At 18.6% G+C, this 25227-nt stretch overlaps 4 protein-coding genes across 4 annotated transcripts; 1 reads left to right on the forward strand and 3 right to left on the reverse strand.

Annotated features, from left to right (window-relative positions):
* Positions 1–232: 232 nt before the first annotated feature.
* SRAE_X000003100 (Cysteine-rich repeat and Lustrin, cysteine-rich repeated domain-containing protein) lies at positions 233–2990 on the reverse strand (the record flags this gene model as incomplete). The annotated part of the gene is made up of 7 exons (XM_024644325.1): positions 233–418; positions 460–1327; positions 1383–1414; positions 2081–2142; positions 2196–2684; positions 2738–2822; positions 2898–2990. 7 exons carry the CDS (start codon positions 2988–2990, stop codon positions 233–235), a joined length of 1815 nt encoding a protein of 604 aa, XP_024509896.1.
* Positions 2991–4690: 1700 nt separating this feature from the next.
* On the forward strand, positions 4691–6680 carry SRAE_X000003200 (General substrate transporter family and Major facilitator superfamily domain, general substrate transporter and Major facilitator superfamily domain-containing protein; the record flags this gene model as incomplete). The annotated part of the gene is made up of 5 exons (XM_024644326.1): positions 4691–4701; positions 4756–5371; positions 5409–5870; positions 5918–6298; positions 6342–6680. 5 exons carry the CDS (start codon positions 4691–4693, stop codon positions 6678–6680), a joined length of 1809 nt encoding a protein of 602 aa, XP_024509897.1.
* An 85-nt stretch (positions 6681–6765) lies between these two features.
* SRAE_X000003300 (Sc2) lies at positions 6766–7714 on the reverse strand (the record flags this gene model as incomplete). Its single annotated transcript, XM_024644327.1, has 2 exons — positions 6766–7608; positions 7652–7714. 2 exons carry the CDS (start codon positions 7712–7714, stop codon positions 6766–6768), a joined length of 906 nt encoding a protein of 301 aa, XP_024509898.1.
* A 2525-nt stretch (positions 7715–10239) lies between these two features.
* On the reverse strand, positions 10240–16586 carry SRAE_X000003400 (MOB kinase activator-like 1; the record flags this gene model as incomplete). Its single annotated transcript, XM_024644328.1, has 5 exons — positions 10240–10640; positions 10689–10910; positions 10969–11032; positions 11097–11268; positions 16324–16586. 5 exons carry the CDS (start codon positions 16584–16586, stop codon positions 10240–10242), a joined length of 1122 nt encoding a protein of 373 aa, XP_024509899.1.
* Positions 16587–25227: the final 8641 nt, after the last annotated feature.

Raw genomic sequence — 25227 nt, forward strand, 5'->3', positions numbered from 1 at the left:
TGAGAACAATAAATTAATATTTATTAACAAAATTATTACAAAATACATTAACTTATTATAAACAATCACAAATATATTAAATATTAGTCTTAACATTTTTTTTAACAGATAAACTACATATTAGGATATTAATAATTCATATTATCATTGTACAAATATGTATTTTAAAATTCGTTTAAAAATATTTTTAAAATATTATTTAACTTTTTTTAGTATATAAATATACTTTTATTTATAAAACATAACAGCAGACATTTAAACCATCAATAGTACTATTATCACATATATATCCAAATTTACATGTATCTTGATAACCATAATTTGAACAATATTGAGGATTTCCATTTATCATACCAATTTTTCTTCCATTTTTACATTTTAAATTTATTTCTTTTTTGCAACAAATATTTATACTACCCTAAAAATGAATATAAATGAATAATTATTTTTTTACCCTACAATTGTACTTGGAAGACAATCAAAATCAACTGGACAAGAATTTGGTAGTGAAGTAGAACAAAGTCGTGGTTGATTATTTAAAAGTAATGTTGAGTTTTTCTTTGAACACTCAAAAGACATTGACAAACGACAACAAATAAAAACATCCTCAAAATTTGATGGTACACAACTAAAACCAAATGGACATGATGTTGAATCTAATACAGAATTACATATATGATAATTTCCTGTTGGATAACGATATGGATTCCAATTTTTTGGGCAACTTAATATAGATGATACTGTTGTTGTTGTTATTGGTAATATTGTTATTGGTTCAAGAGTTGTTGTTGTTATATTTGTTCCTGTACTATTACAACATACATTTGTTAATGGTATTGTTGATTCTTCACAATTATAACCTTGAGGACATGTTGATTCTGTTAATAAACATCTATATATTTCTCCATCATCTAGAGAATATGGTAAATCACCATTTTTACAATAAGGAATTGGATTTATAGGATTACCACAACAAACCCATTTATTTATTGTTGTTGAATATTGGCATGTATAACCATCCATTGAACAACTATTTTGTGGTCCACTACATGTTTCAATTTCACCATTATTAATTAAAGCATCTTGATTACTTGGGCATATTGATGGTGCAATTGTTGATGTACAACATAAAAAAACTTCAGGTTTTGTTGGAGATTGTAGACATTTACTATCACTGGTACAAATATTATCATTTGACATAGAACAATAAATATATTGTCCATTTAAATCTAACATTGGTGTATAGTTAATTGGACATGTTGCTTTAATCATAGATGTACAACAAATTTTAATTGTTTGATGATTTGTTGCTTCCATACATGTAGCTCTAAAAATTATTAATTAAAAAAAATTTTTTAAATTATATTATTATATAAATTTACCCATTTGGACAATCAAATGTTTCTCGACAAAACTGATTAATTTGACTACTTAATATGACAGGATTATAGTCTTTTTGCGAACATTGAAATATATTTTGTGGTTGGATAAAAAAATGATAATTAAAAGTAGATAAAATTATAAATATCAAAAATGAATAATATATTATATATAATAGATTTTTATGCATATTTATTTATCTAATTTAAAAGCATTATAAATAATATAATATTTTATTTTTGTGTTAAACAAATTTCTTTGAATAATTTTAAATTAATAAACTTGTTGATATATATATATATATATAGTTAAATGTTAAGGTAAGTAAAGTGAAATAATAATTTTAAGAGCATTCTTTTATGTAGATAATCTACAAAATCAATTACTCTTTTATTTAAAATACTACTGAATTAACAATTATTTTCGATTGATATTGATAATATAATATTTATATAAATAATAGTTCAAATTTTAATATGTATGTCTTTATTTGTTCATAAAAAAAAATTTATTTATATATATAATATCCTATATTATAAAAAGAATTATTTTACACATAATTACAATTGTTTAAATTTTATTTTTACTTTCAATTACAAAAAAAAATATAAAATCATTGTTAAGTACAATTTTCTGAGTATTGATAAAAAATATTATCATCTTGTGGTCCTTGTATCATTGAAGAAAAATAAAAACTAACACTACTTAATAAAGATGTCGATGATTTTTCATAAAATCTTAAATCCCATCTTAATGATGCATCTTTAATTTATACATCAAAATATAATAATTAATTTATGTTATTTTAAACTTACAGCTATCTTTTTCTAAATATAATGTTGTAACAGTTGGATGTGTATTATTATATACACTATCTGATGATGGTATATTTTCATACTCTAATGCTTCAATAATTTTTTTTCCATCATGAATACCAATACTTTCTTCAATTTTTCTCATATTAAGTAATCCCATACTTGCAATATAATTATTATATGTAACATTTGTTAATTTTGTGCACTTTCCGGGCATATCAAGGTATGCATAATTTTTAAAAATAAAATATGTATACATCCAATCCTCATTATCAAGTCCAATTCTATGAACAAGTCTTTTTTTAATATCATCCTGATACCAAAATGATCCTATTTTTGTAACTTTATATTGTTGCGAATCATTTGAATTTTGTTTTGGTAATTTTTCTTCAATTTTCATAAAACCTTCTGAACAATTTTGAGAAATGTACATTGAATATGTGTCACCAGGTATATTTGGTCCATGGTTTGTTCCTCGACTTTTTTCACCTGAAAAAAAATTAATTATTTAAAATATAAAATTGAGACATTAATTTATTTACCTGTATTAAAAGCATATATTAATGCAGCAACTGCAATTCCAAGAAATATAGCAGCTAACAGTAGACGAATTAATATTGAACAAAACTACAATTTTTATTTTAAAAAAAAAATTAATATTTATTCATTTTTATTTTTATTAAAATATAAATAAAAACTTACAATTTTTTTAAAACTTGTATAATGTACTATAGAAATATTGTCATCTTCTTCAATACTTTGTTGCCTTTTTTTAGATTCTAAATTATTATTCATATCTATAAAAATGATAAAAAAATATTATATTATTTTATAGATTTATAACTTATTACTTTTATAAAAATATAAAAAAAATTATTTACCATTTTAATTTAATATTTTGATAAAAATGTACATAAATTATGATCCTATTAAAAATAATTTTCTTTAACCACTATTTCTTATCCAACAATCATTTATAATATAATTTGTGATACTGTTGATACCAATTAGTTATATAAGAATGTGATAATATATTTTTGATAAAATAAAAATAATATTTTATTGATAACAATATTATTAAAGTTAATCATTATAATTAACGAAGTGTATGTAATAAGATTATAAATTTAAATACATTTTATATTTCCATAAATTCAAAATTTATTAAAAGATATAAACAAAAGGTGATTTAAATTTTAAATGTTAGTTTATAATAAATGTCATATAAAATATTTTATAAATGATCAATGATTGACTTTTTAATATCATTTAAATAAAATATAAAAAAAAAATTTTCATTAAATTTATTTGACCATATTTCAAACATTTTATTTAATTATTAATGACAAAAAAAAGTTTATAATATAAAATAATTTTACACTTCCATTCTATTTATTAAACTAAAAGTACAAACAATATTCCAACAAATTTTAATTAATAAAAAAAAACTATAAATAACAAAGTATTTTGTAATTGTTATTTTATTTCATAATAAAAATGCTCTTTAAGACATATATTTCTTTAAAATCTAGAAAATATTTTAACTAAAAAGATCATATGTTATATTATTATTAAAGAAAGTTTTCTTTATTATGTGCATATATTTAAAGAATATCCCAGTAAATGATTATTTATTAATAGCAAACAGATAAGTATCAAAATTATCTACATATGATTTTAATTGTGATTTCTCATATAAAGTTAACTGATCTTCGAATGTTATTAAATAATTTTCCTTTATTGTATCATACCAATTGTAATGTTTATCATTCTCTTAATCTAAAACTATCATCAATGGATAGGATGTATATTATTTAAAATATTTTAAAAATTATACTTTTTACTAACATTTCTCAGAGCATTATTTCTTTTTAATATTTTGGTTAAAAGAGTTAAATTTATCTCCTTCCAAATCATATCTACAAACATTCAAAAAATAATGATTATTTTTAAAAATAATATTGGAAAAATGGAAAAACTTTTTTAATGTCATCACTTTTTTTTTTTCATATTAATATATGTTTGTTTAAAATTTTATGTTTTAATATATAATAATTATTGTTAATCTAAATCTTTTTAATAAAAATAATTTTATTTTATTTCGAAAAAGTTGTCAATTTTTGAAGAAAAAAAAACTGTTTTAAGAATAATTTAAATATTTTTACATATTTATTTATGAATAAATAATAAATAAAATGTTTTTTTTTAATTATATTTTCTTTGATAAGAATTATTTAAAAGATTCTGTTTATATTTTTATTTTAGAATGATTTTTACCTTTGATGTAACTTTGAATTTAGATATATGATTTTATTTATATTTTAATGTCATAAAGTTTTATTTTTAGGAAATAATTTTAATAATAACTTACGTTTTAATGATTTACAACATAAGCTGCTAATCAAATTATAAAGCCTTTTATATAAACAAAAAAAAAAGAAAATACATAAATGTAAAAATATTTAATAATAAATTTAATATTTTTATTTTTAACAATGTCAACTCTGTAGGTTCAATATTTTTTTATTTATTTTTTTAATATTTAATTATTTTATTATAGTAATATATGTATTCAAGAAAAACAAAATTTGATAACAGGTGAAATAAAGAATGAAAGAAGAAATATATTTTATTATTTGTCGTCATCCCTAAAACAAAATAAAATATTTACAAGAATAAATGCTACCCAATGTCGCAAAAATATATCCATTAATTCTAATATATATTCATTAAAGGTATACTTTCGTTTGTATTCTGTTGTATTGTCGATTGGTGTAAGTTCAATGTTTATGTGTGCATTGGATAGTGTAGCTGATAATATTCTTCCATCTGCATTACCATACTTAAAGAAAGTATTGAAATCAAAGAATAATAGTTATATTTATTGGGAACAAATTGTTTCATCACGTATTTATGGTTTGGCTGTTGGGTGTATTTTAACAATTCTTATATCTAATAGATTTAGTAGAAAATGGCCAATGTTTTGGGCAACAGTTATGTGTCTTGTTGGAGCTTTAATGTCAGCATTTATAAAACATGGTTATTTAGGTCTTCATATAGCTGTTTTAGGTAGATTTTTAAATGGAATTGGATCTGGTTTGTCACAAGTAATAGGGAGTGTTATGATAGCTGAAATACCTTCAAAACAACATCGTGGAACTTTATTAGCAACATTGGTATGTAATTAAAATTATATAGTTTTATTATTTCTAGACTGTATGGTCATGTATTGGAGAATTATTTGGGATGACAATATCCTTAAAAACATTTTTAGGTACATCAAAACTTTGGCAATATTCATTATCTATGCCAGCATTGATATTAATTCCTGCTTTGATATGTATTTATATTGCTCCTGATTCACCAAGATATCTTTATGAAATAGGTGATATTGATGGTTGTGAAAAATCATTAAAATTTTATCAACATCAATTAGATATTCCTAAATCACTTAGTGAAATAAAAAATGAAATTAAATGTATTGAAAAAAAATCTTTGTATGATTCAGATGAAGAAAAAAGTAGTGATAGTTCAAATCTTGAAATGAATAGACCAAATATTCTTTTATCTTTAAATCTATATCAAGTCTTAAAATTAAAGTTCTATTCTACTGCATTTTTGAAACCATTATTAATAGGAACATTTGTTCAGACATTTGTTCATTTAAATGATTGGGTATGTTTATAGTATATTTTTTAATATTATTATATACATATGTATAGATGTGGATTTATTATTCAACAAATATATTTCAAAATGTAGGATTATCAACAAAAGCAGCAATGAATGCTTCTGTTTATATGTCAATTCCACAAGCTTTTGTAAGTATTGGTCTATTATTCTTTTTTGAAAATTTCAAAAGAAAAAAATTGTTGGTTGTTCCAACAACAGCAAGTATAATATTATCATTATTAGCATCATTTGGTTTATTTATAAATACTGGTTTTTTTTGTAAACAAAAAATGTGGTTTTGGATGCCAATTATAGCTTCATTAGATTTAGTAGCAGCAGCAGTTGCTAGTGAAAGTGCATACACAATTGTTCCAGAAATATTTTGCCAAAATGATCGAGTATTGGGGACTGCATTTGTTGGAATTATTCAGGTAATATAGTTTTTTCATCTATATATATTATTTTTTTTATTAGAATTTATTTGGTGGTTTTATTTCATCTTATATATTAACTATAATAAACAATTATGGAGTACAATATGTATTGTTGCCATTCTGTATCATAAATGTTATTTATATAACTATTTTTCAAATCATTGTTCCAGAAACATGTAATGCTACATTTCATGAAATTTACCTTAAAATACAGAAAAAGAAATTTACAATGCCAAATTTTAATAAATTAACCAAATTTATACAAATTTTTGGTTCTAAAAAAGGAAATATTAAATTTATTATAATTATAATATTTCAAATATTTGTTTATATAATAATGTTACATTACCTTTTAAATCATATCAAAAAATTTATATAATCAAAAAATTTATCAATAAAAAATATATTTTATCCAATTCTCATTTATTTTTAAGTATACTAACTATAACTATTTTCCTAAATAATTAAAGAAGATAAGGAATGATAGCTTTGCGGTTTTTTGGATAGTCTGGGAATTCTTTTTTATAATTACGATGTTTTTGAAGAGCCCAAATAGACATTTGTACGAAACCTGCAATTGTAAATAATGCAGATGGAAGTGATTGAGTCATAATAGTAAATCCAATCCATGAATAAAATTCATAGGAATAATTTGGGCATGAAACATAATTAAAAAGTAATGTAAGTGGATTTCCATCAGGTCTTGGGATTTTTCTAACTTTACTGCCTTCTGGACGTAAGTTACGAAGAAGAATATGAATTGAAAGATTTCCAAGTTCAGAAAGAATAAATACACCTAATCCAAAGTAAACTTGAGCATTTCCAAAATATGGAGTTGTGTAAGATGGATGATTGATAAAGTAAGCCATAAATGCACAAAATCCCCAATAATAAGAACAATTCTTGAATAAATTAAATTGTGGCATAGTACCATTACTAAATCTATGAATAAATTGAGTTTCAAAAAGTCGTTTTCCATAATGAATTGTTGAACATATAAGAGCCAATTTGACGGAACATGCTACAGCAGCTTCATTTGCCCCACTACCATAAATAATAGAAGGACGAAGGAAAAATATTGGATAGATAAAGAATGGTCCGGCATATTCAAGAAGAAAAACTGTCTTCCATGGAATTTGTGGACCAAGATCACGGAAATAAAATTGTCTGTTGGCAAAAGTACTAACCTTTACATCATCTTTCAAATTTTTTCCTTTCAATTCAGGTCTTAAGGCAATTCTTTCAAGTTGAGTGTTACTTGATTTGCTATATGCTTTTTTAACATCACCAATAGTTGCATTATTATCCTAAATGGTTTAAAATTATAAATATTAATTTTATTTAACTTACAACACTAACAGTTACTCCTTGATTGTCTTTACCGTTTGCTTTAAATATCTGAATTTGAATCATCTTGATAAAATGTTCCCCTAAAATTTTATAAAAATAAAAATAATTTATAAATGATATGCAAAATATTAATAAATTATATATAAATTGTAATGGTAAAATGAAATGTCTTGTCATTCATTGTATAAATACATTAAATATTCTTGATAAAATAATCACTATCGCATTCTAATTTTAACTAATGAAATACTCTTTTAATATATCATTATGTCAAAGAAAAATGTTTGATATTGAAAAATTAGTTAAGTAAAAATTATTTATATCTTTTTTTGACATTATTATATCAATTGTATGAAAAAGACATTCATTGATAAAATACTAAATATGCAAAAAAATCATGTTGTATATACTTGACCAAAATATTGTTTTAAAACGAAACATTTTTGAATCATTTTAAATTTAATAAAAGTAATTTGGTAATATTTCTAGAAAATTAATGTATTTATTTATAAAAGAAGTAAATTACAATCTTAATGAATAATTTAAATTTAAAATTAATAAATAATAACAAAATAAGTATAGAAATTAATAGGAATTAAAACTAAAAACTAAAAAATCATTTGACTTCTATAAGCTAAATAAACATTTATACTTTAAAGTACAAAGTATAATCTTAAAATCAAATGTTTTAAATATTTTTACTTTAATAACAAATGAATCGTCATAACTTTTTATTATAACATTATTATGATTTAAAAAATTCTTAGATTTATATTATTCACATATACATTACATAAAATAGTTTAGAAATTAATTATATACTTTAAAATTTTTAATTACTTATATTAGCTTTTACTAAATTTTTATTTAAAATATATATCCCTTTATTTAACAAATTCATAGAAAACATTTTTTTTTCTTATAAATAAATTAACCTTAAATCTATGATCATTGTACTAAATTTTTCTTGTGAAAATAAAATTTATAAGTGTTTTTAATTTACCAAAAAAAAAATTTAATTTATTTCACTTTAGTTAAATTAAAAAAATTAGTACATGTTTATCAATAAAAGTCCATTTTTTTGAATAATAAATTTAATTTTAGATTTTTATGTTACCCATATATTTTATATTAATTTTAAAAAGTTAAGTGTAAAAGTACTTAATTTTTATTTAACAAAAATGAAATAGTCTAAATTGAAATTCTTTCAAAATATTTACTAACAATGTTAGAAAAGTATTAATTTTCATATATAAATAGTAAATATGAATATATATTCTTAAATAAAAAAATAATAAATTATTCAACACTTTAAAAAAGTTAGATTTTTATAATTTAATGTTAATAAAAATATATTTAAAGAATAATTCTAACACTATGTCATTTGAATAAAAAAATGTTTCTTTTGATAAAATGTTGTAAAAATACAAATGTTTTCAATTAAATAAAATCACGCCATTAAAATAATAACTGTATTAAATTTTTATAGCACTATTTATAAAAGATAATTCAAAATTTCCGTCAAATTGAATGTTACTATCAGTTTTTAGAAAAGTTAATTTAAAACAAATTGTTATATAATATAATCAATTGTATAATTTCCATTAAAATAATACACATTACTTTAGAAAAAAAAAATAAGAAAAAAAATTTTGTTAATAATTATATTCAATTAACTATTTTTTTTTGTTTCTTTATTTATAAGATTTTAAAAATTAAATATATTTAATGATTATTTCTTTTAACTATCCCTAACAATTGTTTAGTATGAGGAGAAAAAAAAAACTATTACAATTATAAACATAAGATAAATGTGTAAAATAACATTTTCTTATTATATGTATAATAAAAATTCATACTTATTATAATTTTTATTACATTACTTTATGGTAATACATTGTTTGTATAAAAGACATCAAATTAAATTTTAAAACTTTCAAAGAATATTGGTAAGTTTTAATTCCTTTTATGACTATATTAAGATATTTATGATCAAATTAACATTATATCATAATTTAATAACAAATTTAATAAATCAATGTTCACGTTTATTCAAATCCAAAGTTATTCTTTTTTAAAAACATCAAATTTCTGACAACAAAAATTTTTATCTATATTTATTTTTAAAAAAAAAAAGAATTAGATAATAATGTAGAAAAAAAAAATAAAGACGTCAGAAAGTGATAATTGAAAAAGAAAGGTGAATACAGTACACTTGACGTACTTATCATAACTTCAGCTTAGCAAATATTCTAACATTTCTATGTTGTTACACATGCACTTATAAATGACATTTTCACCAGTTAATTTATAAAAAAAATATATATATATGTTTGAAAAAAAAATTTTAATAATTACATAAAATTGTTGCAATAAATGTACCAATTTAAAACAACGTCTAATATATATTTAAATTACATATAAAATTTCTGTTTAAAAAATAATCTTTACATAAATTTAATATCCATCGTAATTATAAAGTTTAAAAATTTGCTTTTATTCCATTTATTTAAAGTTATGCCCTTGAAAATATTATTAAATTGATAATTTTTTTTTTAATATTATGTTCATTATCAAAAATTATAATATTAACAAGTCTGGGCATATGCTTTACATCCTAAAATTGTAGGTGTTGGGTACCCTCCCCAACTTCCCGATTTTGAGGATGGTACTCTTGTTGAGCACGATGTCTCTGGAACATTTTCTTGATTATTTTTAGATGATGATAATCGTGATTTTAATGGATTCTGAATATACATTGGTCTTATCAAATTAACAATATGTTGTATTGATGATAAATCATTACTATCTAGAAGATTAAATTCTCGTGCTAAAAATGTTATATGTGCAAAAATCATTGAACATTGACCTCCTAAATTTAGACTAACTAAATCATCCCAATGTTTACAATATAAATGACCACAACAATGCCATAATAACTTCATCATTTTTTTACAATGCTGTTTGTAGAAAGGAGGAAAATCGTTACCTATAACAAAAAAAAATATAAATAAATATATTAATATTATTAATTTACCATGTTTAGTTGGAAAAAGACCTTCATCATTTCTTGATTTTTCACAAAATGACATCACCGTATCAATATAATTTGGTGCTGTATACACGTATCTTTTGCCACGTTCATCCAACCAATATGCTTTTTGGCAACCCGGGTAAGTCATAACACTACATCCACTATTTGTACAAACTTCTGAAACACTACCACATAATGCATTAACATGATCATATAATGGAAGTACTAAAAAAAAAAAATATTTTATTATTATTATTATATATATAAATAATTATTAACATACAGTGACTAGCTATCCATTCATTTTTATTTATACCCTGCGGAAGAGATACCAGCTTTTTTAACATCTATAAAAAAATGAAAAAAAAAAGAAATATATATTTATTTATGTTATATTATCCAATATCTTACATTATTGTCAATTGAATCACAAATGCATAAGTCATTTCTTGAAGTATTTTTATCATTGCGATAGTGTTGTGATAAGGTTTTTGTATGTGTTGACAAACTGATACCCGCTTTCTTATTTCTACACGGAGCAGCACGATTTTCTTTATTTGTATCACCTTTCCTTCTGGACCGGCTAAAAAAAAATAACATTATATATTTAATTTTGTATAAATAAAATTCTGTTTTTAAGTTAGTTTTTTTTTTTTAATTTTTTTATTTTTGATAAAATTTTATTTACATCACATTTTTTTTTTGATTGAATTTTTATACTTTATATAGATGTTTTTTTATTTATACCTATCAATTAACATTATCTTTTTTTGATTAAATTATATATAATTAAAATGTTATATATATTATTGTTATGGTTAAAAGGTAAATTTCAAATATATAATAAATATCATTAATTTTAATGACTTATTTGCTTATCATTGTGGGGCTTTATGTTGACTTACGAAGCAAAATTTATAATACTGCAAAAAAAAACTTTACCGAAACAGCAAGGGGAATCAATATTAGAATCTTGGGAAGGTGAACGTTTTCGTATACCATTAGAATGTTTATAATATGATTTTACTGACTTTGATGTGTCAGTATATATTTGTTTATTTGATGTATATTCAGATCTTGGCATAACAGCCATCTGAAGGTAGTAATAATTTGACAAATATTATAAATATAAACATATGAAGAAATTATATAAATATAATGACAAAAAAGGAAATGATTATCTATTTACTTAATTTAGAAAGACAACATAATAAAGATCTATATTTAAAATAGAATAATTCAAGAAAACAAGAATGATAAATCTATTTTTAAAATTTATTTAAAGTTGTGTTAAAATATGAATGATAAAATGTGTAAGCTATTGTAGATAAATATAGTATTTGATTTATATACAATATTATAAAAAGTCGGAATAAAAACATAATTACAACACTATCTTTTATGTAAATTTCATAAGGTCATTAGAAATACAAAATTGAATGATATTAATAATAAAAAGTAAACAATAAATATACATGCGTAATGGCAAGTGTCTATATATCCAATAAGTCACTTTTTCGTCTTATCATATAAATTTTGAATAATTTATATTAAAGGATTTTAATGATAGGGGTAAACTAATGAAATAGGTAATAACGTAAAAATAAAAATTATATCTTAAATTAATTAAACTGTCATATTATAAAATAGAGTGAATATTATAAGAAATGTACTTTGTTTTTTTTTTGTTAGTGAAACTCTCATAAATATATATAATGAGGTTAACTTTGCAAATAAGCTAAATCTTTGAACTGTATTTTAAATTTTCTCTTTTGAATGTAATACAAAACTTATTATTTGCTGTCTTTCTCAATAATTAACTTTAATTAATATAATAAACTTTTTTAAACGTCAAAATGAATTAAATTTTTATCTACTTATATATTATATTCAATAATTTAAATAATAAAAAATATAAATATTTAAAAAGTATTTTTAAAATGTTCAAAAATTGAAAATAAATAATAAGGGTAGAATTAAAAATTTTTAAGAAATTAAATATTTATATAATTGGATCATCATATATTATGTGAAAAGTATATATGTTTTGAATAAAGGTATAACAATTTATATAATAGCTATAACTTTAAAAATTAATATTATATATAAAAATTATTATTAATAGTTTAATTATTCCCCTACAATATACTCATTAAAAAATCAATAATTATTTTTATAAAATATCTTTCGGAAATTATTCATATTTATATATAAATTCTATTGTTGTATTTTTTAAATAGAATAAATATGAAAGTTTTTAATCATGTACTTTCAATTATTAGTTGAAAGCATATGATTAAACAAGTCACATGTAAAGGAAATACATAATAATAGATAAAATCAACCTGATTTTGATATACATTTAAAATTTTTAAAAATGATAAAATTTTTAATATATTTTTAAAATATTTTATAAAAAAAAAATTCTTCCGTTAAAGTTTACCTTTCTGGAGCTATAAAATCAATTACTAATTTAATTTTACGCCAAATTCTCAATTGTATTATTTTTAAATCGGTCAAGTTCAACATATCCTCAAATATTTCATGTATTTTAATTTAAAATATCTGGTATCTTATCTAATAAGATTTCAAAATAACATTTATTTAATTATATTTAAAAATTTAAATTTATAATTAGATAAAAGTTTAAATATAAAAAAAAAAAAATAATAATAAAAATATACTTGAAATAGTGGTATATATTATATAATTTATGATATTTTATTTTAAAAGTAAAATAATAATTATTTTATATTATAAGATAAATTAAAATAAAAATATTATGTAATTTATGAGTTGGCGCGCATATATTCTTATTATTTCATTACCTCTAACTACATTCTACCACACAGTAAATTTATGACTAATAAAAATTGTTAATATAGGCATTTATGGAAAAAGAGTGTCGTCGTGGATATTTTTACAATACTTTTCTTTTAATAATAATATTACAGTTTTTAATTATTTTAATTATTTCTTTAATCTCTGTTGATTAAGTATAAAAAAGATATATATATATATACCTATAAGTATATATATAATTAATAATTGAATGACTAATATATACTTATATAGATGTAAAAAAAATTAATACTGATAACAATTTTCGCATAAGTAATTATAAATGACAAAAATGTAATCTTTTTTTTTATGATATATGTAGATACATAAATATTTTAAAATTATCTTTACATTTTTCTATAAATTTTCTTATCATGGCAGAAGTAACACAAGAATAATAATAATATTATAAAATAATATTTAAAAATTTAAAATGATTATGATTAATAAAAATAAAAAATATTAATTAATTTTAAAATACTACATTTTTAAAGGGAAAATTGATGATTTTGATAAATTCAAAAGATGACTACTTATAAAAGCAAACATATATTTTCCCATTTAAATAATCATGATAAATATATTATAACTGATTCAACTTAAGTTGGCAATGAAATAGATTACAATGATTTTGTTACAATACAAATATATAATAAATATAAAATTATTTGTAGCAAATTTTTAAAACCTTTTATAATTGATATCAAAGAACGAATACAATTATTAAGATTAACAAATGTTTATTTTGATATTGTAAAATTATTCTATACATAAATACATATAAATAATATAATATAATAAAATAACATAATAGTAAAAAATTCCAATATTAAGTTCTAGAAATATTATGTGTTAATAAACTTATGTTAACAATACAATTGAAAATATTTTATTTTTAACTTTTTTTTAAAAAAAAAAAGTATTCTTTGGTTAAGAAGGTATGACTCATATACTATTCAAAGAATATACATATAAATATTTAAGTAATTAAAAAAGTTAACACGATTTATACAGATAATTTAAGTTAATTCAAAAATATTTGAAAAGATATTATTAAAGTAACGCCTTAATTTTACTTAAAACTTGAATTGATAATAAAGCAATGATATCCCCTTTTGTGAAGGTAAAAATTCAGACGTGACTATGTGTAACTTTCTAAAATATAAATTGACATATTGTTTGTTTAAAAATTGTCATAAAGCTAAATAAAAATTTGCATAAAACTTTCCACCATTAATAAAAGTATATTTCCCCCATTGCGATATTTTATCTTAATTAAGAAGTTGTTATTGTCACTTAAACTAATTTTATATCTATATTTTTTTTTCTACTAAATTCATTTAGAATTGAAAAACTTTTTAATCACTTTAAATAACAATTTTTACACATTCATCTATTATGTTATATAAAAAATTTTATAATAAATAATATTTGAAGACTTGATTATACCTAATATTTTTAATATATTACAAAGATAATAATCAATAGTACGCTAAAAGTTATCATTAAAAATATTTTTCATTTAAATTTACTTTTTTCTCTTATATTTTTTACACTGTTATTGGTTATTTTTATACTAAAATTTTACCGGAAAGATAAAAATATTATAAATAAGTAAACCAATTAATTATTAAAAATTAGCAAATAATTGATCAATGATAAATGTAAGTGAATTATAGATTAATTAAAGAAAATAAAATATTAACGTTCATATAATTTATTAAAAACAAACTACACAATTCATTTTAATACATATATGTATTTATTATATAATTAAAATAATTAATTTAGAAAAAAAAAATTTTCTATCGATAAAAATGGTATAATAAAAGAAAATTTTTTTAACGATTAAAAATATATCACTGAAAAAATCAGTAAAAAACAATCTTTCCCATACATATATAATTAAATCACCTACATGCGACATTTGAAGGGTACCAAAAATTTATTAATTTTTAATAAAAAAAAAAAAGGATACATATGTAGGGAATGAAAAAAAAAATGTTAAATGAGAAGTTCTTTCTAGCACCTATAATCAAAACTTTTATAACAAAACAAAAAAATGATAAATATGACATTTACATATAATAAGAATGTTTCATAAAAAAGTACAATGATAAATTGTTTTAAATATTACTTACAAATAACATTTAAATCTTGCTTTAGCTTTTTTGTAAAAAAAAAAAAGACTAAGAAAATTAATATTTAACAAATGCAAAATATGTAATCAAAATAATATTATCTGATGTCTTATGAAATAACAAAACATTTTTAAACAACTAATCAACTTTATAAATGTTTACAAATATTTTATAATAGTATATTTTAGGCTTTTGTCATGAAATTCATCTAGTATTAATAAAATAAATAAATTTATGATTCAGTTTAGGTGGTGTATTAACAATCGTACTACTTAAAAAATATATTAAGATGAGAAAGTGTATTAAAAAGTAAACAACTAAATTCATTGAAAGTAACATAAAAAAATAAATGAATACCTTTTTAAAATATTTTTATCCTACTTTTTTTTTTATTATCATTAATGTTATACAATGATTCAAATGTATCATTTATTTCTCTTTTATTAAATATTTTATAAAAAAAAGGAGATGTTTGAAAATGATAGTAAATGTGTATTACCTGGGAAATTTTTTTTTTTCAAATATATTATGTACAATAAAATTTTTATTAATAAAACAAAATCCATTTGTGAATATTCACCTATATATATTGTTTATTTATTTTTATTATTTAAGCTTTGAAATTTAATATTTATATTTTTATTAAATAAACTTACCCTATCAGCCGATCCATTGTGCCACGCAAATAATCCGGTAAGCGATCCAGTTTGGAAATTCTATTTTTACCACTCTGATTCCGGAAAAAAAGTATACGATTCAATGATAATAAAGCAGAAGATTTTCTACTATTATTTATTTTTGAAATATTATGATTATTAATATTTGATGAAGAAATTGAAACTTTTTTTTGTAATGAAGACGATGATTGTTGAATATTTGTAAGTGACGTTAAACTTTTGGCAACGCTGAGTGCAGTCATCAGCAAAATTGCCCTACCTAAAAAAATCCAAAAGTAAATATTTATTTAAAGAAAATAAGAGAAAAAAAAAATGTAGAACGTAGGAAAATTTTTAATAATAAAAATATAAGATGTTTATTATCATGATTCGCTACTATTTCATATATATATAAAAAAAATAATAATAAAAGCTTTTATTGTAATGAGTTATTTATAATCATACAATAAGTTTAAATAATAAATAAAAAAAAAAATCTTTTTATATATTAAAAAAAAACAAATTATCAAGTGTAAAAAAAATTATTTTTAACTAACAATTATATGAATTTACCTTTGAATGTACAACATCGACGTGAAGAGTTTAAAAAATTACCTTTCGACTACGTGTAAACGTATAAAATTATAAAAATATACTTAAAATGATTAAAAATGACTTGACTATTAGTAATAAAAATTTGACTCAATAATAAATTAAAATATTTGATTATAAAAATGCAAATTATAACAAATATTTCTTATAAAAATTATTATTTCCCTAAATATTTTTAAAAATATTTAATATGTGTTAGATTTAAATTGATATTTATAACAATAACATAAAAGTAAACTATCATTTGATATTTAACTGCAATAATTATATACACATCTTCATTGAAAACGTATTTTTTTAAGAAAAGATAATATTAAGCTACATCAACAACATACAATTATTATTTTTCAATGTGACAAAATGAGTGAAAAATATTACATATTGACAACACTTTTCATAGATTTCAATAGAAAAAGACCGTTTATTATTTTTTTTTTATTATTATTAAAACAATAAATTCAAAAATTTTTTTTTTGTTTCATATGAAAAAAAAAAGAAATTATTATAAATAAATTGAAAAAATTATTAATATTTTCTTTGTTAACAGTTTTAGTAAATATAATAGAAAAAAAATACCATTGTGTAAACTATATTATATAGAGAGTCAATACAAACAAAAAACAAACAAATAAAAGATGTAAAGATTTAGAATTTAAAAATAAATAGTAACATTTATGTTATAATTTACATTTAGACATTTTATATATATATATAATTTTTTTATTTTATTTTAAAATAATATACATTTACAATGACAACTAAAACAGTACATAGTTTTTGAGTGATTGTTAAAATAAAAGTAGGTAGAAGCTTCTATTCTTTTAACTTGAATGTTTGTATACTTTATTAAAAAGTATTATTTATGAATAAATGCTAAAATATAATAAAGTTAAAAGAAAAGAAGATAATAAAAGAATAAGGTATGTATCTTTTGTATTGTTGGAATGATAATATATTTATATGGAAACAATTAAATGCATCTATATACATATATATCAGATGAACAAAGGTCATTCTTGTGGAACTACGTTTATAAATAATAAAAAGAACAGGTAAAAAGTTGTTTCAAAGCATATTGACTGTTTAATCAAGAGGTAAAAATAACAAATAAACAATAAGTCAAAGTGTGTTAAATCACCTGGTGAACTGATTATTATGTGTTAATATAATCATTGATATATCATATGATAAAATAAATATACATGCATTGAATAAACATATATATATAGTTAAAAAGAAAAAAAAAACTAGATATAAATGGCATTATTTACAATTATGATAAAATAAGTTGCATGACTTTTAATGTATGTTCTTTATGATAACTTTTGAGTTTTGTTTGTTCTTTTAAGAAAAAAGAACAAAGATCTTTCAAATTGTTGGTATGCAAAAATTTTCTTATATCTTTTTTTTTTTTTTTGACAGACAATGTCATAGGACTGATAACAAATATATAAATAAAATTTCATCTTTTATAGTTAAAAACAAAATGTAAAAAATTAAATAAAATTTGTAAAGAATTTTTAAAATACAAAAGAATTGTTAAATAAGAGTATAAATGATGTAAAGAAAAATTTAATTTACATAATTCATCAAAAATTTAGAATTTGTGAAAATTATTTTAACACCAGCTAGTTATTAATAGAAATAAAATATACTTTGAGTATTACAAATATAACTATTTTTATATGTCCTTTTATTCTTTCATTATTTTTTTTTGTCAAATAAATTAATTAAAAAGAAAAAGAAGAAAAAAAAATGAATAATTTAAAATATATAAAGATAAAATAGATATTTTATAATAATATTCTTTAATTATATTTTATAATAACTAATGATATACTATTAAAAATGGTCGTATAAAACATGATATTGTTATAATATATCAAATATTCAAATTAAATCAAACATTTAAATGTTTGTGTACTTTCAATTAGCAATATAAAAATATTTTGTTATCAAGTGAAAATGATATTTAATTGTACAGAAAGAGGAGAATATTTTATTGATGGCAAAAACCATTTATTGATGTTATATGTAGAGTGTGCCACTTTATGTGAATATTGCTTAAAATGCTTAACATATTCTTAAAACAAGCTAATTTTAATAATTTTTCTTTTTTTTAAATAAAATAATATTTGAAAAAGAAAAAAAAAACTTACTTTTATATGTGTATTTCTTTTAAAGGATAATTTTTTATAATTTAAAATAATAACATTAACTTTGTTAAATAAAAAAATTTAATATACATCATTTAATCTATTTTTAATTTTTACTTTTAGGTAAAATTTATTTTTGAGAAAAAAAATACTACTTAAATGTTGCCTTCTATTTTTGTAAATATGGAAATAAAATAATGATATAAAATTTCAAGATGGTAATATTTTAATTAAATTTCTTAAAATACATATAAAAAAAAAGTGATATATAAAAATAGAAGTAAAAAAAAAAGAAAGAATAATAGGTAGAATTTCACAGTAAAATAAAATGTAAAGTAAAAAAAAGAAATATCTATCTTTAAATAAAAAAAAATTTTTTTTTTCTTTGTTTTTAAAAATGTTACTTACTAAAAGGCAATTTATTTTTATCCTTTTTAGTTGATAAATAATGTTACATTAAAGATTTTTACAAAGTTAAGTCTTTTTAAAATGAAATAGTGAGGAAAAATTATATTATAATGTTATAACAATTATGGTTATTAAAAATGTAGCTATCTAAAAGTATAATACAAATTTATAAAAAGGTTGAAAAGAGAGAAATAAATTTATAATTTTTCTTTACTGTGATGAAACAACAAAAATTATACATAAAATATTCTAAAAATGTCATTTAAGGATAAATTTATCAAAATAATATAATATTATTTTACAATTTATCATTTATAATTTTTGATATCTAAAAATATTATTATTAAATATGAAAATATTTTTATAGGTTTAAAATTTCTTACAATAATAATATACAAAAATATAAGTAAAATATTTAAATTAGAACAAAAATTAGTTTGTTTTATTATTGTAGTAATAAAAGTAATAATAATATTTTATATTATATATAATTATTATATATGTTTACAAATAATAATAATAATAAATATTTACAATAATAATTAATTTAAAATATACAACAATGAACTGTAATAATTAAATGAAATTGCCACTCCTGTTTAGTTAAATAATGTCAAATTATTATTTTTAATAATAAATAAGGTAAAAAGGTTAACATATTTAATTAAAAATATTTTAAAATTTTTCATAAGTATTTGAATAAGATATTTTTATTATAATAGTATTTTCCATAAATTACTGAATAAATCTTTTTATCTAAAGTTAGCTTACTTGTAATTCTCTAACATTATATAATATTTCTTGTTTATTTTAAAATATCATTTAATCTAACATTATTATATCTACAATATTAAAACTCAAATATAATAATTTCTGTAAACAAAAGTTATATTTTTTTTAAAAAAAAAATAAATAAAAATTTGTTAAAGATAATATATTATAATTATAAAATATTTTAATAAAAAAAACAAATAGTATAGATTTATTTTTAATAATAATAATTTTTTTAAACTTTTAAGATACTTATATACTTAAATAAAATGAGTCACGAATTTATTTTTAAAATAAAACTTTACACACATAAACATTTTTCACCTAAAAGTTTAATAAAAATATTGTTCATTTAAAAATTGTCATGCTATCTATTAATGATAACAAAAATAAAAAAAAATTTACAAAATTCAATAAGAATAAATAATATAAAATGAAAGTCATTTTGTATTAATAATATCTCTCTTTTATTTTAAAATATTTTAGATAAAATAATAAAATTATTAGAATAAATATTTAGTTATTAAAATAGATATAACACTCCTAAATTAGCTTTTATATATTGGAAAATTATTTTAAATAAAAATCTTTTGTAAATTGATAAAATGGACAAATAAAGATAGAAAACTTGGTATTGATAATTATTTTAACTAAACTTAGATATTATAAAACAGATGGAGGTCCTGAATATGATTGTAGAACTTTTATAAGATTATTCTTCATAATTACTAATCAAAAGATAAATATAAATGTATTTATTATGTAGTAAATAAATTTGTTTACTAAAATGTCCTTGATAAAGAATTATTACTTTAATTTATAAATAACATCAAATTTTATAAATTTTGCTAGAAGTAACAATTTTCAATAAAGTTACTTTTAACAGTAAATAAAATAAGTATTACAGTGTTAATACATATATATTTTATAGCGACTTATCACTATGTTATTAAGTGCACATATGACAAGAAAATGAAATAAATTTAAAAAGTATAGAGTTAGCATGTCTTTTAAAATTATTTCATGAATTATTGTGACCTTTATTATTCATATAAAATAATACATGACTACTTGAAAATTATTTAATAATATATTTTAAGTAAGTAAATTATTTTTTTTTCTAGTATTATTAAATATTTCTACAAATTATACCATTTTAATATAATTTGATTGATTATTTTTATCCATAAAAAAAAGAAGAATTTATAAATAAATATTATTAATATATATATATATATATATATATATGTATATAATAATTTTGATAACAATCTTTTAAAATATTTAATATTTTTTATATTAAATAATTTAACAATAAATAATATTTAAATATATAATAAACAAATTTTGTATACAAAGTTTTTTTTTTTTAAACAATAAATATATTATATTTGTGAAAGATTAAAAATCAATCTTGTCTTGTAAAGATTAAAAAGAATTGTTATAAATTTAAAATTTTTTATAACAATGAATGTAACAAAAATATTTTAAAAGAAGAACTGATAATCCTTAATAAATAAATACAAATAATAAATATATATTATTATATAACATAAGAAATTAAATCTAACAAATCGTTAAATGAATCAAATAAAGTATTTTTAAAGTATAAAATGAACTATTTTGTCAAAAGAAATATGAGGTTAAAATTTAATAGTGATCAAAATGAAGTAAAAGAATAATAAAATACTAACTTTTATAAAGCATAAAATACTAGTAATAAATATTTGTGTAATAAATATGAATTAGTTAAATGAAGTACTTTAAAGAAATATTTTAATAAAAACGTTAATATCCATTGATATAAAAAAGATATTATGTAATGTAATTAAAAAATTTTTCACATAAAGTTCATTGCACAATTTTTTTTTTATAAAAAAAAATAATAATAAAATTTATCATATTACATAATATTAAAAGAATAAAATATATTTATAATTACTTTTTATTAGTTATGCTAATTATAGAATCAAATAGTAGCCGAATTGATGTAAACAAAATAAAATTTACTTCGCTATAAAATTATTAATTTTATTTATAAAATAAACAATTTTTATATTATAAAAGCAGATGGATTCTCAGTTTTATAATAATATGTGAAAAAGCAAATTGAAATGAGATTATAATAAGCATTTATAAAAAGGTATTGTTATATATATGTATAAATATAAATATTGTATGTATTCTTAAAATGTAATTAGGCATACTTTAGCTATTTGTATTGGAATATATTATTATATTAATTAAATTAATATAACTTACTATACTAATGTATAGTCAATAGTCTACAAAAACTTGAAGATAAGAGATTAGAAGAAAGAATTACAAATTAAAAGATTTTAAGAATCTGTTAAAAAGAACTATATACTTAATTCTTTCATCTGTTTATACCTTTGGTAAATCTTTTCTCACATATACTATTTCTATGAAAAACAGATCACAAAAACAGGTATAAGAATAAAAAAAAAAAAGAAAAGTATTTAGTATATAAAATAATTTTTTCAACAATTTTTTTTTATATATTATTAAAATAAATATTTTAATAAAATATTTCTATTGATTTACTTATTTATTAAAATTTTATTATCAAAGAATAATAAAGAAAGTAATTAAAGATATTAATGTTTTTAGAATCTTTAAATATTTATTTAGCCTTCAAGGTAATTGTTTTAAATGTAAAACATTATATATAATAAAATATTTGAACAAATTAATTTATAAAGTTTTAAACTAATTATGTTTAATAATGTTTAAAAGTCTTTTTAACTAATGTATATTAATTAGTTCAACTTTCCAGACTTTCAAACATGACCTACTGTCGATAGGAAGAACAAAGAATTGTACCTCCTTCATTAATTACTTAAAATATAAATATATAATTTATTTATTTTATTTTAATTTATTACTATCATCTTAAAAAATAAAAATAATAGTAGTAATAAAAAAAAATATGTAAAAAAAAAACAACAAATTTTAACATATTATATAAATTATTGTTAAAAATGAAGTGGTAAACAAAAAAAAAATAATATATATAAATTGTGTATAAATATATAGTTATATATTATACTAAAAGTATTATTATTTGAATAAAAGAGTTATTAACTACACCATATATTAGATAACAACATAGTAATTATCAATTTTTATTCAAAAAAAGGTTAAAAAAAAACATTTATGGCAGAAAGTAAATATTATATAGCTGGGTAAATAAGCTAAAGAAATATATTTTATTATAATCCAACTTTTTTTTTTCTTCATTTAATGGGTAGTACTTATTAAAATGTCTAAAAGTAAGATATTATATAAATGTTTTAGTGAAAGTAAAAAAAATTTAGATACTTAATGTATTTAACGAAACTTTAAATGATCATTAAAATATTATATGATGTCAAGTTTTGAGAAAATAAAGATGAAAATTTAAATGTAAATATAAATAATTGAAAGGAAAAAAAATATAAAAATTTTCTTTTAATGTTTTTTTTTTGTTAGTATTATATTGATTTTATTTTATAGTGGACAAACTATATTAGGAATATTTTTTGACAAATTGTCTGGGACAACCTTTAAATTAAAATTAAAACCTAACAAAGTATAAACAACATTCAAAGATTGGATAAGTGAGTAAATATAAATATGTATTAATGGAATGGTTTGTCATTGGATGACATGTGTAAGTTAAATGTGAATTTCAAATTTGCGCTCATGAAAACATCTGTTTAGGATATGATTCACACATAAAATAGAACAATAAAGATTATTATGTCTTAACCAAATGGTGAATCATATGAATGTCATTTTTTTTTCTAAAGTTCTTTAGAAACCTTTTTATAGTAATGAAATTATTTATGTTAATTTAAAATGAAAGTATATATAATTAATATTTAATAGGATTGTCAAAGCAAACAATAGAAGTAAATTTTTTATTTTTATTTCTTTAACATATAAAATAATATAATTATAACAGTTAAGATAATTATAAATTCAAAAATAAAATTAAAAAATCGAAGATCATGAAATATAGGATACTTTATTTTAAAAGGTACAACTATTAACCATCATTTTTGTTATAAAATGAAAAATTTATATATATATATATTTCTTCTTTTAATATAAAAATTATTTTAAAATAAAAATTTTTTTTTTAAATTTTTGTACTAAATACATTTTTAAAAAAGACATCTAAAAATAGATAAAATAAAAGAAGTTTTAAAATAAAAATGTATCAATCTTTACTTTTTCTATTTATAAAAATGAAAAAAAAAACTAATACCAATATACTTTAACAATTTATTTGATCAAAAATTAATCATAACTTTTGGATAAATTTTTTCTTTCAAAATATTATAAAACATTTAACAATAAGTAATAAAATATTTATTTATTTTTAAAATATTACACATAAGAAGAATCATATATGACAAAAAAAATATTTAATTTCTTATTAAATATTGTATATGAAAATTATTCTATCGAATAATCTGTAATTAAAATATACATTCTATTACAACAATCTGATTATACTTTTTTATCATTATTATAATAATTGTTTTAATCCACCATCTTTTTGTAATAATTGTTGTAATATGTAATAAATATTACTGTTTTTTATATAAATAATCATCAACAATAAAATAAAAGAAATTAAGAGAATATTAACAAAACATGTTACCAAATAATTACATTCAAAAAATTACAATCATTTTTTAATTTTGATAAAAAAAAATTTATCCAATAAAATTTAATTCATTAAGAAAATGAAAGCAAAGAAATAAATGTAACAAAATTTTTTTTTATATAAAAAATTATCATATTTTATGGATTGTCTAAAAATATGTAAAAAAAATTTTTATTGTCATTTGTAGAAATAATATTCTATTTAATTATGTGTTTATAATAAAAAAAGTAATTAAAAGTATATGTAAATATATATATTATTTGATTTTAAAAAAAAATT

Source organism: Strongyloides ratti (genome assembly GCF_001040885.1).
Source record: "Strongyloides ratti genome assembly S_ratti_ED321, chromosome : X".
Taxonomy (NCBI): Eukaryota; Metazoa; Nematoda; class Chromadorea; order Rhabditida; family Strongyloididae; genus Strongyloides; species Strongyloides ratti.